The following is a 16,103-nucleotide window of genomic DNA, read 5'->3' as shown; positions in this document are numbered from 1 at the left end:
GTCAAAGTATCAAATAATGGGGAAAAAACAGTTTGACTCAATTTACACAAAATTCAAACTGTGCAAAATTATGTATTATTTATGAATATACACACACATGATGGTGGTAGTTTAATCACTAAGTCGAATCTGACCCTTGTGATCCCATCAGACTGTAGCCCACCAGGCTCCTCTGTCCATGGGATTTCCCAGGCAAGAATGCTGCAGTGGGTTGCCATTTCCTTCTCCAATATACATACATAAATACATATAAAAAATGGAGTGAGTAAAAAACACAAACTTGAGAAAGGAGGTTACCTCTAGACTAAATGGATGGTGAAGTAAGTCCTGAAGGATTCAAAGGTGACTTCATTGGTTTTGGTAATGTTCTATCTTTAAAGTGTGTTTGTGAACACAATGGGTTTTCATTATTATTGTGCTTTGCATTGAATATGTAAACTATACATTCTCATGTGTAACTGGTATGGTATATTTCATAATATAAAACAGTAAACTATTAAGAAAAACCAAAACCAATATATTTCTTTCATTGGCTACTGAGTATATGCTTGCCCTTTGTCTTTCTCACCCTTTAAATTTTGACCTCAGAGTTTTGTCAGGGTTATTATGACTACTAGGGAATAAATTACCGTGTTTCTTATTGGAATCTTCTTGGGTTCTGGAGGCATATCCTGTGGAACAAATTTCACTGGTTCCTTAATCTGCCTCCTTGATCGTTTGGTCCCATCTGGTAAGGTTTCCATGGCCATCTCTGCTTCCATGTCACTGCTCCCTGCCTGGTCACATTCAGAACACTGCCTACATACAGAAAAAAATATTATTTCATACATTCATTTTTACGTTCCAGCATTAGCCATGGTTTCTATAAATACAAAATGCAGGTATATGTTTAGAATATATGAAAATGTACACAGGAACATGTAACCATATGCATATAATGACCATACATAGAGAAAAGCACATACACTCCTTTAAGAGTAACAATAATACATGTAAAATTTCCAAAGCAATTTCATGTATACCTAATAAGTATCATAAAAACACATGTAATACTGCCACATATTTAAGAGAATGAATGTAAGAGGCCCAGTACTGATTAAAAAGATAGTTTCCCTCAGGAAATCGTGGTTTTTCCTCAAATGACATACACTGTGACAACAGGAAATCCAAGTCATTCATTGACCAACTCTACTTTCACAGCTATAATATCCTTGCATCTTAATTTATGGCAAGCTGTGCTGAATATACCAACCGAGAATCTGTAAAAATTCATACCTCTCACTCATTAGCATGGTAACTTAATATCAAATTAGTATTTATTTTAACAGCCTTAAATTTTGAACTCCAATAACAATTAAATACAAAGTATCATGTGTGGCTAATACAAATGCACTATTTGTAACATGCAAATTAAAATTTAAGGTATTACTTTTAATATCTTAAAATTTCCATTTAAGCAAAAACTTTAACACTAAAAAATTTGACCCATAAAGAGTCAATTATCATTAGTTACCTAAAGAAGTTTATATAACTGTTGTTAAAAACCAAGCACTTATTCTTTGGATTCATAGATTATCATCAAATAAAAATATGTTTAACATACATGCATTTCTGCGATATGGAAACAAGAATGAATGAATCACTGTCAGGATTTTTTTTTTGTTTTTTAAGTGACTTGTTTCCCCTTTTGTTTCTCAGTTTGTAACTATATTCCTTGTCAGGATAGTCTCTAGCGTCTCATGCTCATCACCACCAAAAGTTAATACATTTAGGTGACAAAGAAATTTGCTATAGAGCACTCAGATAAATAAAAATGTTATGCTTTGGAAACCACAAAACACTGAACAACTCAGAAAAATCTAAAAAAATTCTACCTGCTATTTATTCCTATTTCAAGACAACTGCCACACGATACTTGCAGTACATAAAGTCAATACAGATGAAAATACTATTGCAGCTCTTTCAACAATCTGTTAAACACTACAGTCCTCATTTTATAAATAGCCTTTAAAATATAAAAAAGCAACTCTGCTACATTAACTGCTACACAAGATCCTAAGAAATAGGATGTTTAAAGTAATAATAATGAAAATTCAAGTCAGGAATTTATGCCAAAGGACTACCTTCATACTGAAATACTAAGGATTTTTCTCAGTTTGCTATATGTTCTTGATCCTCAGCACTATACACTCCAACTTATGTTAAGGAGGTTTTTTTAATCTTTATTATTAAAGGAAAACAATTTCATTGTATACGTGTGCTGTGTGCTTAGGCACTCAGTCATGTCCAACTCTTTGTGACCCCATGGACAGTAGTCCGCCAGGCTCCTCTGTCTACAGGGATTCTCCAGGCAAGAATACTGGAGTTGGTTGCCATTTCCTTCTCCAATATATATATATAAATACATATAAAAAATGGAGTGAAACCCTTTCTAAAATCTTTATTATTAAAGAAAAACAATGTCATTGTATAATAATGCTAAAACACATCCATGGTTATGACAAAGTCTCCCTTGGAGACTACCAAACTGGTTTTCAACTTAGAAATGCAAGTAGGATACTTATTAACACTGCTGATATTTTAATACGTGACAGCAGTTTCTCTTAAATTCTGGTTTCAAAAGCACTCACAAATCAAAAGTAATACATTCCACTATATTTGAAAAGAGTTGACCAGTATGACTATCTCCAGGCAAATTGATAAAAGAGCACTATGAAAAAGAAGGGCTTCTCTCAGAGTTCAGTTCATGAAGAATCCACCTGCAATGCAGGATACCCCAGTTCGATTCCTGGGTTGGGAAGATCCACTGGAGAAGGGATAGACTACTCACTCCAGTATTCTTGGGCTTCCCTTGTGGCTCAGCTGGTAAAGAATCCACCTGCAATGCAGGAGACCTGGGTTCAATCCCTGAGTTGGGAAGATCCCCTGGAGAAGGGAAAGGCTACAGACTCCAGTATTCTGGCCTAGAGAATTCCATGGACTGTATAGTCCATGGGGTCGCAAAGGGTCGGACATGACTGAGCGACTTTCACTTCACTTCATGAAAAAGCAATCATGTGAAAATTGTGAAAGAATGTGAGTGTCCTAATAAAATGGACAAACGTAGGTTTATGAAATAAAACAATGAGGTCAGAAAACATGCTTTAATGCATTTGATAAATACCTTTTTGTACACATTACCATTTAAGACTCTGGGGTCTAGTCTTTTCTAAAACTAGAAGTTGTATAAAATTTATACAAAAAGAATAGTCATGTGCCTTCCAAAGCTCCCCATGGCCTATATTCTTCCTATACAGAATCAATCTATTAGAATTTGAACATCTGTCCTTCTCTTGGACTAAAATTAAGGAAAGAATAAAACTTATAAGTATCATAAGCCTTTCTCAAATATCTGCAGTGATTCAACATGCCTAAATTAATGAAAAAATTCAGAAACATAAATCAAATGTTTCTAGATTTACAAAGAATGGTTGAATTTAAATATACAACTAGCATAAATGACAACTACTAGAAGTAAAGCCTTTGGTGACACTAATTTAGAAACAAAATACTAAACTACATTTAAAGCATGAATACAGAAGCAAATTCTTGATAAAAAACAAAAATAAAGAATTTGAAAACATGTTATAATAAAGAGAATTATAAACACACTAGACAGAATTCATGCCTTAAGAAACCATCGCTAAGATATTAAAATAGCCTCAATTAACTTAAAATTGATTTATCAAGAAAAACTGCTACATTTCTATGCATACAATACCATAATAAACATTTATGTCTGAAGTGTTCTTATCACAAAAAAAGATAACTATGTGAGGTGATGAATACGCTAATTAGCTTGATTGTGGCGACTATTTGACAGTGTACACATATATTAAATATACACAACTTTTAAATGCCAATCTGTCAATATTATTGGAAAACATTATAAAATTTTCAATTGAAAATATACTGAAAACTTTATTATGCATCAATATGTTGTAACACTTCATCTTATACTGTTGAAACTAAGAGCAACACCAGTTCTAACATCTAAATGCTCTTCAATTTACTTACCAGTAACTGTTTTTGGTCTTTCTTGGCATCCTCGTAAGAGGAGGGTCCAGACATCCAAGATGGTAATGGAGTTTACAGGTATCACACAATAAAAGAAGATGCTGATCATGGTTCTTCTTACAAATGCCACAGCTTTGATAAAGGCAGCAATAAAGGATTAGAATAATATTTATCATAGTGAATAGTTAATTTATGGCATATTTTCAAATTTTCAAAATTTCACTGTGATTTAACTTAATATTTCTTTAACTGAAATCAAATACTTCTTTTATAACACATATCTTTTTATAATGGCAACAATCTAAATAGTTTTGAGAATGTAGAAAAATAGTTTAGATCTAGTATAAATTTAAATTTTGCTAGAGTCAAACTATTCACAGAAGGGCATATGTTAGGTATTTATTCTAACATCATCTTAATCTTAATTATTACTTAGAGCCCATGTAACATCAGACCAAATTTTCTCTAGGAACAAATTATTAAACAAAAATATTTTTCAATTTTCTACCTCTCTAAAACTACAAAAAAGTTACTTTACAAACAAAATTCCGTTTATTTTCTACCATTAACTCTAAATCTTTCAAAGAACCTTCAATATGTAAATAAGCTACATATTAAGTCGTTTTACAGAATCAGACTTTGAGTCTTAAAAATATACCAACTGATATTTATTATAAAGAACTGGAAGTTTTATTATTGTTCCTGTTGTTTTAGAGTTTTGATTGTTCTTAGGAATTCTAACTTTTCTTGTGCAAAAGGTCAACTACTGCTGAGAGCACAAAAACCATGATCTACAAACCCAGGGTGTACTTATTTTAGGAACGTGAAGGGTGAGGAAAAGTTGTTGAGAACCTAAAAAAAGCATACATATACAGAAACAGCAATGATGTTTGAATTTTAAATAACCTTAGGAAAAAAAAATCAAATATACACGTACACAACAAAGACCAATACTTGGTCTCAAAGTTGCTCAGAGTAAAAATGAAAAATTACTAAACTGTATTCTGAAACAAAAATGAGCTGTAGTGACGAAAAGTCAGAAGCATACGTGATAAGCCTGACAGTTTCAAATGACACAATTTTATCTGGAAAAGCTAGACTGTGAAAGTTGCTAAGTCTTCATAAAGTACACTATAGACACTAGTGAGCTTTTCCCACATTTCAAGGAAGTTAACTGCTATTACCTATGGAGAAAGCCTCCAAGCTAGAAGAGAAAATAGTTATTGAGACTGATATTGTTGTTGCTATTTCTGAGAAAGAAAGAGGTTGTGGGGAGAATATGTATAAATTTACATAAGCATATTTACTTGTGTGTGTGAATAGATACATTTGTGGGTATATGGATACACAGAAACATACTAGCAACTTCTAAACTTGTCTCAGTTAGTTTCATCAGCTTCATGAAAAAAAAGTAAAATCCAAACCTACTGGTATGGAAAGAAATCTTAATAACTATATAAAATGCTACAATGGTGAACACTGTAAAATACTGAGCCAAAACAAAAAAAAGAACAAAAATATTTGGGGAAATGAAATTGTTACAACTGAGCACAGAAAAAAAAATGTAGACAGATTCAAATCTAAAACTTATCTTCATTACCCACCACTGCTACTGTACAAAGGCAGTAATTCAAACTATAATATCCAACACTACCTAAAAACACATGTAAACCTCTAAAACTCACTCAAGCAAAATAAAATATAAATGTCCATTTATCCAACACATTGTTTTAACTATTTAAGAAAATAATCATGTACATTACTTAAAAGTCACTTTCCAATTCTCTAAAGAGGAGTTTTCCATGGAGCTTGTGCACATATAACCCCAGTTACTTAAAGTATACAAACAGTGATTTATCATTAAAAGAGGAGTGACTCTATTCTATCATCATTCAGTCTGGAAAGTATCTTTGATGACAGTATTAATAAAATGAACTTAAAAAAAAAAAAGAACTTCAAACACATTTAACTTTAAATTCTGATATAAACATAATTCATTCACAAATATGTAAAGCATCTTGCTACTAAAAAGTATTCATTTAAAAATACACTATATTAATCTATCAAAATTTCATTACTTGCCTATAAAGTACTGCAGGAAGAGTAGATGTCTTTTGTGTGCCTCCTTCTTTTTTACTTGGTTTTCTCTCCTTGGGTGCTCGCAAAATTGCCGGTATATTCAACTTCTATTGATTTGAACAAATGCAGTTTATTTTGTTTTCAAAGAAAAAATATAAAGCAACATTTTTCTTTATGCGCCGTTCAAGTCAACTAATATGCTTGGATTGTGAGGGGGAAATCTTTTACAAGCTTTTACACTGGCAAAAAGGACTAAAATGAGTTTTTGTCTCACAGTCACTGCTGTGAGAAGCCTATAATTACATACTTTTCTCAATTTTCTCTGGACCACTAAAACACTGTGAAAATTAAACTTCTACTTTCGTTTTAAAAGTGAAAGACAAGGACAAGAATTCAAGAACTTAAAAAAAAAAAAAGAACACTTGACAAAAAGAACATTGAGGCCGTTTATTTTCTTCAACACCACAGCTACACTGGTGCTCCAAAGGTTAATTAGAAAAATTATCTTATTGGACCAAACTCTTCACAAAGCGAATTAGATTCTCTTTGGGTTTCTACTAATTTGTAGTATACTGGCTTCTTAGACAGCAACCATCTATCAAAGTCATTTCTCAGTGGCCCAGTGGGCCAGCATCAGTTCAACCAACCGGAAAAAAGTGTCCTGCAAGTGGTACAAATGAATTCTACTTCTTCTGTGTACTTTACATTTGCACACAGAAATTCATGTGCTTCTGTTTCAAGTGATTTAATAAATTAAAATTCTCTTTCATAACTTACACTAAATAAATTCTTACAAGACAAACTTGCAAATCAGGCCATAAGATAATACTAGCTTGCCAAATAAACTCATAGGCTTGCATTCAATATTAATTTCACTAAATATAAAATATAAAACACTATAATCTTTCCAAATATTCACCAACAGCCTACCAATAGAAACAAAGGTCAACTGTGCATATGTAACTACTCATTCTCACCTCTTATGTTATTCATTATACCATACGCCACATACACCCTGTTCACAAAAGAAGCATCTTCAAAGCTAGCATGGCACAATACATATCAGTATGTATTACTTTCTAAAATAATGTGTCTACACAAACTATATAATGAATTTGGCTTTTTATAAACCTTTAAAATAAGTACCACAAAAAATATCTGTTCTTTAAAAACGTTCTTTCACAAATAAAACTATTTCCATAGTGAAAAGACCACAGCGAGTCTCCATCATCCTTAAAGAAATAACTGAAATTATTCAAATGAATTATTAATTTAAGAATTAAATACACAGTACTAAAAAAAAGCATTCAAAGAAATCCATTTGGCAATGATAGTTCTTTTCAATACCAAGAACTTTAATAGGCTCAATATGTTCAAGGATAAAGTAATTTCTTTCATAATTAAAATAAAACTAATGAAGGGAAAAACTACACTTTAACATTAAATTTCAAAAACCATTTCTTATAAGTTCAAAACCCATCAACATGAAAATAAATCCAGTTTTCCTTTTACATTTCCCCCATTTAAAAAAAAAAAAACTAATTAAAGCACAAGAATAGGACAGAAGAAATGTGGCAAGGAATCTAAAACTGCTATGTAAAGGCAGAAGAATATGGTGGGAGTCACTCATGCTTCAGATCTTGGCTTCATCACAAATGACAGGTCAATCAGTTAGAGCAAATGAAAAAATTTTGCAAACAAGATAGCTGTTAAAACAACCATATTAAGCTACAGGTTCTCAGCAGGCAGCTTGCAAAGCTCTAGATGCATTTCAGGCAGAAACCATCATCCCAGAGGATTAGCTGGCCCTGATTAAACAGAATTCTTCAGTTAGTGAAGTGACAGTTGTATTAGAGATCCAATCTTTGAAATCATACAGAAAGCAAGAAGAGAAGGCGAGAGCAATTGGAAAGAAACTAACCTGCCCTGTGATTCTGCCTAGTAAGGCCCATATTCCTTGTCCTTCACTTCGAAGTTTTCCATTCATGTTTTGTAGTTCTTCTAAAGATTCACAGAGCTATAATGTAAACAATTCAAATTAGTAGACCATTACAATAGTCAGTAACATATTTGAAAATATAAATAATTTATCCATGTCCAAAATATCTACATTTCTATTCCATATATATTTAACACATTTAAGTCGCAATACACTGAAAAATGAAAGTCTCCAACTATTTAAGCAGCACCAACAAAAAGTAAGCATTTTATGTTAACATTTTACTAATAATACTTCTTACCTATTCTATTATAGTTTACTATATAATTTCACAGACACACTAATTAACCGATATGAGTGTATCAAGGTGCACTCCTACCATTTTTCCAATGAGAAGAAAATGTTATATATCAATAAGTCAATCCTGGGGACCTCCCTGTGGTCCAGTGGTTAAGAATCCACCTTTCAATGAAGGGGATGCAGATTTGATCTCTGGTTGGGGAATTAAGATCTTACATGCCTCAGGTCAAGTAAGCCTGAGCTCTGCAACTAGAAAAGCCCACAAGCAGCATTACTGAGCCCTTGCACCACAATGACGACCCAGCACAGCCCCCCAAAAAAAGTCAATCCAGATTTTGCTCATGTTACTTATTACCTCACATTTAGTCACAACTTGCTTTTTTACATTGCTTCATGAACTTCTTTATCTTTAGAATGAAGATGTAGAACAGAAATTTTAATCGGGAGGTTTTTTTTTTTATCGAACGTCAAAACAATTCAAGAAAAAAACAGTAATTCAAAAGTAAGTTTTAAAGTTTTCTGTAACTTAAAAAGATAAGTTCTATAATACAGTGGTTAGGAATAAGGAATAGAGTCAGACTATTGGGCCTCAAACCCCAACTCTATGCCTTGACTACTTTTGTGAACCTGGGCAAATTACTTCACCTGTTTAGGATTCAGTTTATGCTTCTGAAAAAAGGAGCAGTAATCATAAGCCACATTATAAAGCTGAAGTGAGAATGAGATGAGTTAATACAAGTAAAAATGCTCAAAACTGTTCCTGACACATAGAAAGTACTCAGTGATGGTAATGAAGATAACGAGGGGTCGGAATTACAGACAAGTCGTAGAAACTCCAGAGGAATTTCAAAATGAAACGTAAATAAAAAATCACAAAAGAAATCATCAATAAGATGTAATACATTACGTTGTTTGTTTTACCTTATTATATTCCACATGAAGCTTTTCTTGTTCATTCTCTAATTTATCCTTTATATTCTTTTGTTCAGCCATATTCTCCTGAATTTGAATCATGCGCATATTTCTCTCTAGTTAAATTAAATATCCAATTTTAGTTTAGAAGAAAATAAAAGCTGATATACAAAATACACACAGGAAGAAGCTAGCCATAGAGATGATCACATGGATAAACCTAGACACTTTTAACTCTACTCACAAACACATTAAATTAGCATTTTACAACAATCCACAACTTATTAGGAAAATAAACATACTTGATATATGTAGTAAGACTAGTAAATTTCTAAAAATTGACAGTGTATCAAATATTTCTATCGGCAAATTGTTCTCAATGAAAATGTGCATGCATCAGGGCCTATACTGACCGAAATAATAATTCACAAAATCAGCAGTGAGAGCAGGTTGCTTATGCTTTCTCCTTCCATCCACACTAGAACTAGTATCTGAATTGTCCACTGGGAAGATATCTGTACTGATCCCCATTAGTTCTGCTTTCCGCATAAGTTTGCGAATGGCTGAAGCACTGCTAGTGAGTGGTCTGGGCAATTTTTCCCTCGGAACCCAGGCCTGGGGTCTGGTGGATCGAGCTAGTTCTGCTTTGGCACGATACTGCTGAAGCCGGGCATTGATCCTTGCCTATAAAAGAAACATATACAAATTTTAAAAGATATTAAAATGGAACATACTTCTTATGATTTTTATTTCCACACTTAGCAAGAGTAATGATGATCAGAAGTTCCTCTACTGAGGCAAATTATATCTATCCACAGTCCTTAAGGTATACAGCATAATTTTGGGGTTACGATAAATTAGGTCTACCCCTAGTTAACAACTGCCCTAGCCTATGATTAGTTGTCAAAAACTAGTATGATTAAGCTGAAGTTTCTCTTCTCAACTAGCCTTGTACTAGTCTTCATAAATTTACTTAATTTACACACAAATATATTTCATATGACAGGCAAACTAATCAGTCTTTGCACATATAAATCTTAGAAGAGACTGAAAAAAGATGTGGTCAACATATTGCACTGATAGAATAATTTTCTCTAAGCCACATTCTTTAATGTAGTAGAAACATGTTTTATAAAGACTGTTTTGTTGAGACTAGATGATGAGTAATGTACTCAACCACAAACTATACTCTCCATTTACCTTAATGACAGCCCACTTTTTAGGTAATTTCACAATTACACTAACCAAATTTCACAACTATACATCACATATCAAAGATGCATGAGATCTTAAATTTCTAACTTCTTTTTTTTTTTGGCCAGGCCGTACAGCTTGTGGGATCTTAGCTCTGTTACCAGGGATCAAACTGGAGCCCTCAGCAGTAAGTGAGCAGAGTCCTAACCACTGAACCACCAGAGAATTCCCTAAAATCTATACCCTTGAAAGAAAACAAACACGAGTTTTGGAATGAATCTCATACCTGTGCTTCTGGTGATAACTGCTTCTCTCTCTCTTGTAAAGACATTTTACAATAGGATTGCAGAGCCAAGTAGTTTTTTCTCTTCCACTTTCTGTCTAACCTATCTGCATGTTGCTTACAATAAGCAAAAAATGGATCTGCTATATCCTATATAAAAAAACAGAGGGGGGGAAATGAACATTTTTACTCCAAAGGCCCATTTTTAAAAAAGCCATAAGAGATAACATTTCCTTTTTGAAGAATATACCACAGTGCTGGTTATTCCTAAAAATAAATTACAAAATTAAGTTTTATACATAATGATAAAAATTGCTGCTTTAGGAACTTAATCCTGTATACCAAATTCAAATTAACAATTTTTTTTCTTTATACGTCCTTGTGGATTTAAAAATACTGAAATCAAAACTTAGGTATCACATTAAGTTGTTACCTAAAAAAAAAAATCACTGTTTAAAACAAATAAGATATTAATAGTCATAGGTAGAAAACCATCATTAAAGTTATGAATACATAGATTAATATTATAAAACAACAATATATCTAGAAAATATAGGACTAGTCAACACAGGTAAGTAGGGCATTTCTAACTGACAAGAAACGCACAGGCAAACTCTACCTGGGGTAAAACTAGATTAAGAAGGCCAGGCCTTATGGAAGGGGAGTTCAGGGGAGAATGAATGGATACACGTATATGCATGGCTGAGTCCCTTCACTGTTTACCAGAAACTATCACAATATTGTTCGTTAATCAGCTATACCCTAATACAAAATAGTTTTAAAAAAAGGCCAGGCCTCATCAACAAAACACTTCAGACATTCTCTTCAGCGCTTTACAAAATTCTAAAACCTCAAACGGAAACAGCTCTCTCACAGTCTTCTTTTATGGTGCCACCTTAACGGGTACATATTCATAAATAATAGGGTACAAAAACATAAAAGGAAATCTACTATCAAAAATAGGAAAAAATTGTAAATATGTAGGCAAAAAAAAAAAAGCATTCTGCAACGTGACTGCCAGCAAAGTAACAAGTAGTTCATTCTTCAGGTCTGTCTCAAAGAGGAAAACAGATAAGCTGCCCATACGGTTTTTACCTAAATTACAGTAAGAGTCTCTTAGTAAAGTGGGGCCTTACAACCCAAAGAGAAATGATGATGCTAACAAAAGAAGAAACAAATGAAAAGTACAAAAAGAAAAATCATCATATAGTAAAACCAAAGTGTCCTTAACATTAAAAACAGCAAAATATATAATGCAATTTTCTAGTATGATATCCACAGATGTTACAATATAGCACTGTGAATATTGTGATTAGAGAATCTGGATATATAAATAGGTGGACATAAAACCTGGCCCCACCAATTAAAGATTTTTGTGGCTTTAAACAAGTTGCTAATTATCTCTGGGTCTCTGTTAACTCATTAAGAAAACAGATTTAATAATAATTACTTCATATAGGTACAGAAATAAATACAAAAATGTAGACAGGAAATTGGATTCTCTCTCTCTCTCTCTCATTCACACTCACACACAGCTGCTTTCTCACAACGTGCTCTACACATCCTGGCAATAGAAGAGAGTAAGTGGAAATAAAGAATATATTGAACTATAGTCAAAATGATCTCAAGACCCATTCTACTGTCTTAAAGTAGTAGGTAATGTTGAAACTGAGTTATCAGAGATAGGATTCATGCTTGCATAGGTCAGTTAAGCATTAGAACCAAGACTCTGACTTGGTAAAAAGACCAGTCACCTCTGGTCAAAAAGATATATGAAAAGGACGAAGTAGCCCAAGTAATTTTTCTTTTGTTCCATGACTTGGGATTGGGGACAATAAATCCTAAGTCTAAGGACCATTAGACCTTAGACCATTAGACCATTAGACCAATAGACCTAAGTCTATTAGGACCAAGGGATTAACCTTGTTTAGAGAATGAAACAGATATACCAAGCAACCACTATCCATTAACATCTACCCTCCCGTTTTTCCCCTTAGTACTAGAATCTTCTGATTTTCTACTGGGTACATGATGACCTTGCTAGAAAATTTCTGCTCCAGACCCTCAGCAGCTGAGTATGACCACGTGATAAGTTCCAGCCAATGAAGTTTATGAAATTCTTAACCAGACCTTTGAAAGGAAATGTCCACTCTTCACCTTCTCTTCCTTCCTACCAATGGGGTACAACCCAGGCAAGGTGGTGAAAAACCATCTCTGACCACGTGAGAAAGTACAACAAACTAAAGAAATATGACAGTAAGTCAGAGGTACCTGGTCTCTGGAACCAAACTCCTCTGAACATAAAATCAGTCTGGAATCATAGAAAGAATTTAACATCTTCCTTGTTCAAGTTACTGGCTATTCAGTTTTATTAAACCATTCATAATAGTGTGCTAATTAATAATCTGGTTGACTTGGAATATCCCCTCAACTTGCCTGGAGAAACTTTCAAAATCCTATTCCTAGAAGAAAATGGAAAGGGAAAAAAATTTTCTGAATACCCACCATGTACCAGGCATAGTGCCTGTCTTCATACTATCTCATTTATGTCTTATCACTACCACATGAGGTGAGTTCTATTATTTTAATATCAACTTCATGGATAGAAAACTGAAAACAAGAGAGGTTGAGTTGCTGACCCAAGATCCACTGCTAGTAAGTAAAAGCTGTCTTTTTCAACCATTGTCTGTCATCAGATTTACTTAAGGACATGTCCAAATAGAAATGACAAAAGCTCAACTCTGGAGATTGTGTTTCAGTAGGTCTAAGGCAAAGAGTTCTAAATGTGAATGCCTTGAGAAACAGTTACCAGTAAACATAAATGAGCAAAAGGCTGTAAAGATGCTGGGAAATTATAAGACAAAAATAATGACGGAAGTAGGGGGAAAAGTGGAATGTGGGATAAATGGTGGGGAACTGTGACAAACTGGAATGCCCCGTCAACTCAAGTTATCTTTTTATTGCACTATTCTTATCAAACAAAATGTATCTACAGGTCAAATTTAGCTTGTGGACCTCTGAATTTCATGATTTGTTCTAGAATCTTAAAACCAAAACAATTCTTTCCAAACAAAGCTCCCTGACTAATACTGATTCAGCAGTTCAAAGGATTACAAGCTGAAAGAAACTATTAGGAATCTTGTACACATTGAGAACCAACTGGCACTTGTAAAAACAGAGTATTTTTAAGAAAAGTAGAGAGGCTTTATCAGTATCTGCATAAAACTGTTTATTGAAATCAGAAAAGTTAAATACTATCATGAGTTAGGAGCATAACATACTTATCTTCTCAGTTACAACATCATCTTTTCCACCTCACCTCAGCCATTTAATTCCTATGACTGTACCTAGATTCTGAACTGTTTCCATAATATAATTCCTCAAGTATTCTCTGAGCATTATCTTTTATCTTTCCTGACCACTTCTTTTCAGACTCAAACAAGTTCTTAATACCTTTCAGGTCTCCAATGTGCAGATTTTTATCCTCTGACTGCCCCAGAGCTCATGCACATGACTGCCGTCTTTACCTGATTATTTCATGGCCCATCAATTAATTACTTGTTTGCAAGATGCAGTCCTCTCTTCACTTGTTCCTCTCTTCCTCATGTAGCTTCACTTGACAAAACCTAAAGCACAGGTAAATCCAACTCATCCCCTATTTTAACCTGCATCAGAGCAGCCAAACACATTCCCAAATAAATTTCCATTCCATTTTTATAGATAATCACTGAATAGCTTCATCTCTAAAACCTTCAGTATCTCCTCTCTATTCTTAACTTGCAGATGATGGCCTTATTTATTTCACTGGAGAGGTTTCGAAGAGAAGAGAAAAGCAATGAAATGAGAACTTTCACAACCTCTGGTCACTGCATACCTCAGCCTATCTGCATGTCTACACATATCCTCTGACTAATCTCCTGTTACCAGGGATAAACTGCCCAATGTTCCTATCTAAGGTTGACCTTCAGTTGCGATTAATTCCACCCCATCTTCCCTCCAGCAATTCTACCTCTTGCACATTTTTTCTCTCTACTGGCATACTAAAAACATCGCAATATCCTTTAAAAATACTTAAAAGACATTCCCTGGGCTCTCATTTGTTGTTCACTTCAAAGTCGCCCTTAAAAGGAAAAATCTAAAGCCCTGCCCATATTAGCTGTCTTCAATTCTGTTCCACTCCTAAGTTTTCAACTACTCTCAACTTCTCTAATAGCTCCTCTCAAGTGAAAACTGACCTTCATTTTGACAAATCCAATGGTCATTTCTCAGTCTTAACCTTATTCCTTTAACACAACTTGTTTACTCTCTTTTTGAAACACTTGCCTTGTTGTTGTTTTTTTTTTTTTAACCTCACTAATGACTCTGTCTCAGTCTCCTTGGTAGATTCCTCCTTATTTCCCCAAATTTCAATGCTGTTGAATGCCGAGGTAGCCCTATGACTGTCATCAGAACTCTTCCCATCTCCTTTTCCTCTTATAATCTAGGTAATTTCACCTAGTCATCTCACCATAAATACTTTCTATACCCTGACACTCCCAAATCTGTATCTTTAGCCTTGATTGCTCCCCTAAACTTCAGATTCTGATAGTCAACTACTGTCTCCACTTACAAGCCTAATAGGTGTTTTGAACTCAACATGTCCAAAACTGTCCTCAATTTCCTTCTCTCCTGCAATAAATCTGCTCTTCCTGCCGTCTTTTCCACCTCAGTAAACCGTAACTCCACTCTTCTAGAAGCTCCACAGGAGCCTCTTGATGAAAGTGAAAGAGGAAAGTGAAAAAGCTGACTTAAAACTCAACATTTCAAAAACTAAGATCATGGCATCCTGTCTCATCACTTCATGGCAAGTAAATGGGAAAACAATGGAAATAGTGACAGACTTTATGTTCTTGGGCTCCAAAATCACTGCAGATGGTGACTGCAGCCATGAAATTAAAAGACGCTTGCTCCTTAGAAGAAAAGTTACAACAAACCTAGACAGCATATTAAAAAGCAGAGACATTACTTTACTGACAAAGGTCCATCTAGTCAAAGCTATTGTTTTTCCAGTAGTCATGTATGGATGTGAGAGTTGGACTATAAAGAAAGCTGAGTGCCGAAGAATTGATGCTTTTGAACTGTGGTGTTGGTGAAGACTTTTGAGAGTCCCTTGGACAGCAAGGAGATCAAACCAGTCAATCCTAAAGGAAACCAGTCCTGATTATTCATTGGAAGGACTGATGGTGAAGTTGAAGCTCCAATACTTTGGCCACCTGATGCGAAGAACTGACTCACCGGAAAAGACTCTGATGCTGGGAAAGATTGAAAGCAGGAGGAGAAGGGGACGACAGAAGATGAGAT

The 16,103-nt window shown here is 34.1% G+C and overlaps 1 protein-coding gene across 14 annotated transcripts in view; it reads right to left on the bottom strand.

Moving 5' to 3' along the window:
* PHF14 (PHD finger protein 14) overlaps positions 1–16,103 on the bottom strand; it is a 203,542-nt gene that overhangs the window by 136,631 nt on the left and 50,808 nt on the right. For all 14 annotated transcript variants that reach the window (XR_006268455.1, XR_006268454.1, XM_043462730.1 and 11 more), the window contains exons 8-14: positions 10,767–10,913; positions 9,700–9,970; positions 9,296–9,402; positions 8,057–8,152; positions 6,139–6,242; positions 4,057–4,188; positions 630–798 (exon numbers count right to left, since the gene is read on the bottom strand). Coding sequence is in view for 12 of the 14 variants with exons in the window: in XM_043462730.1 (XP_043318665.1) it covers positions 630–798; positions 4,057–4,188; positions 6,139–6,242; positions 8,057–8,152; positions 9,296–9,402; positions 9,700–9,970; positions 10,767–10,913 (1,026 nt within the window). In the remaining 2 variants the exon portion in view is untranslated. The remainder of the gene's footprint in view (positions 1–629; positions 799–4,056; positions 4,189–6,138; positions 6,243–8,056; positions 8,153–9,295; positions 9,403–9,699; positions 9,971–10,766; positions 10,914–16,103) is intronic.

The sequence above is a fragment of the Cervus canadensis genome, chromosome 3 (assembly GCF_019320065.1).
Source record: "Cervus canadensis isolate Bull #8, Minnesota chromosome 3, ASM1932006v1, whole genome shotgun sequence".
Lineage (NCBI taxonomy): Eukaryota > Metazoa > Chordata > Mammalia > Artiodactyla > Cervidae > Cervus > Cervus canadensis.
The sequence above is the reverse complement of the archived record's forward strand: the minus strand, read 5'-3'. Positions and strand labels throughout refer to the sequence as shown.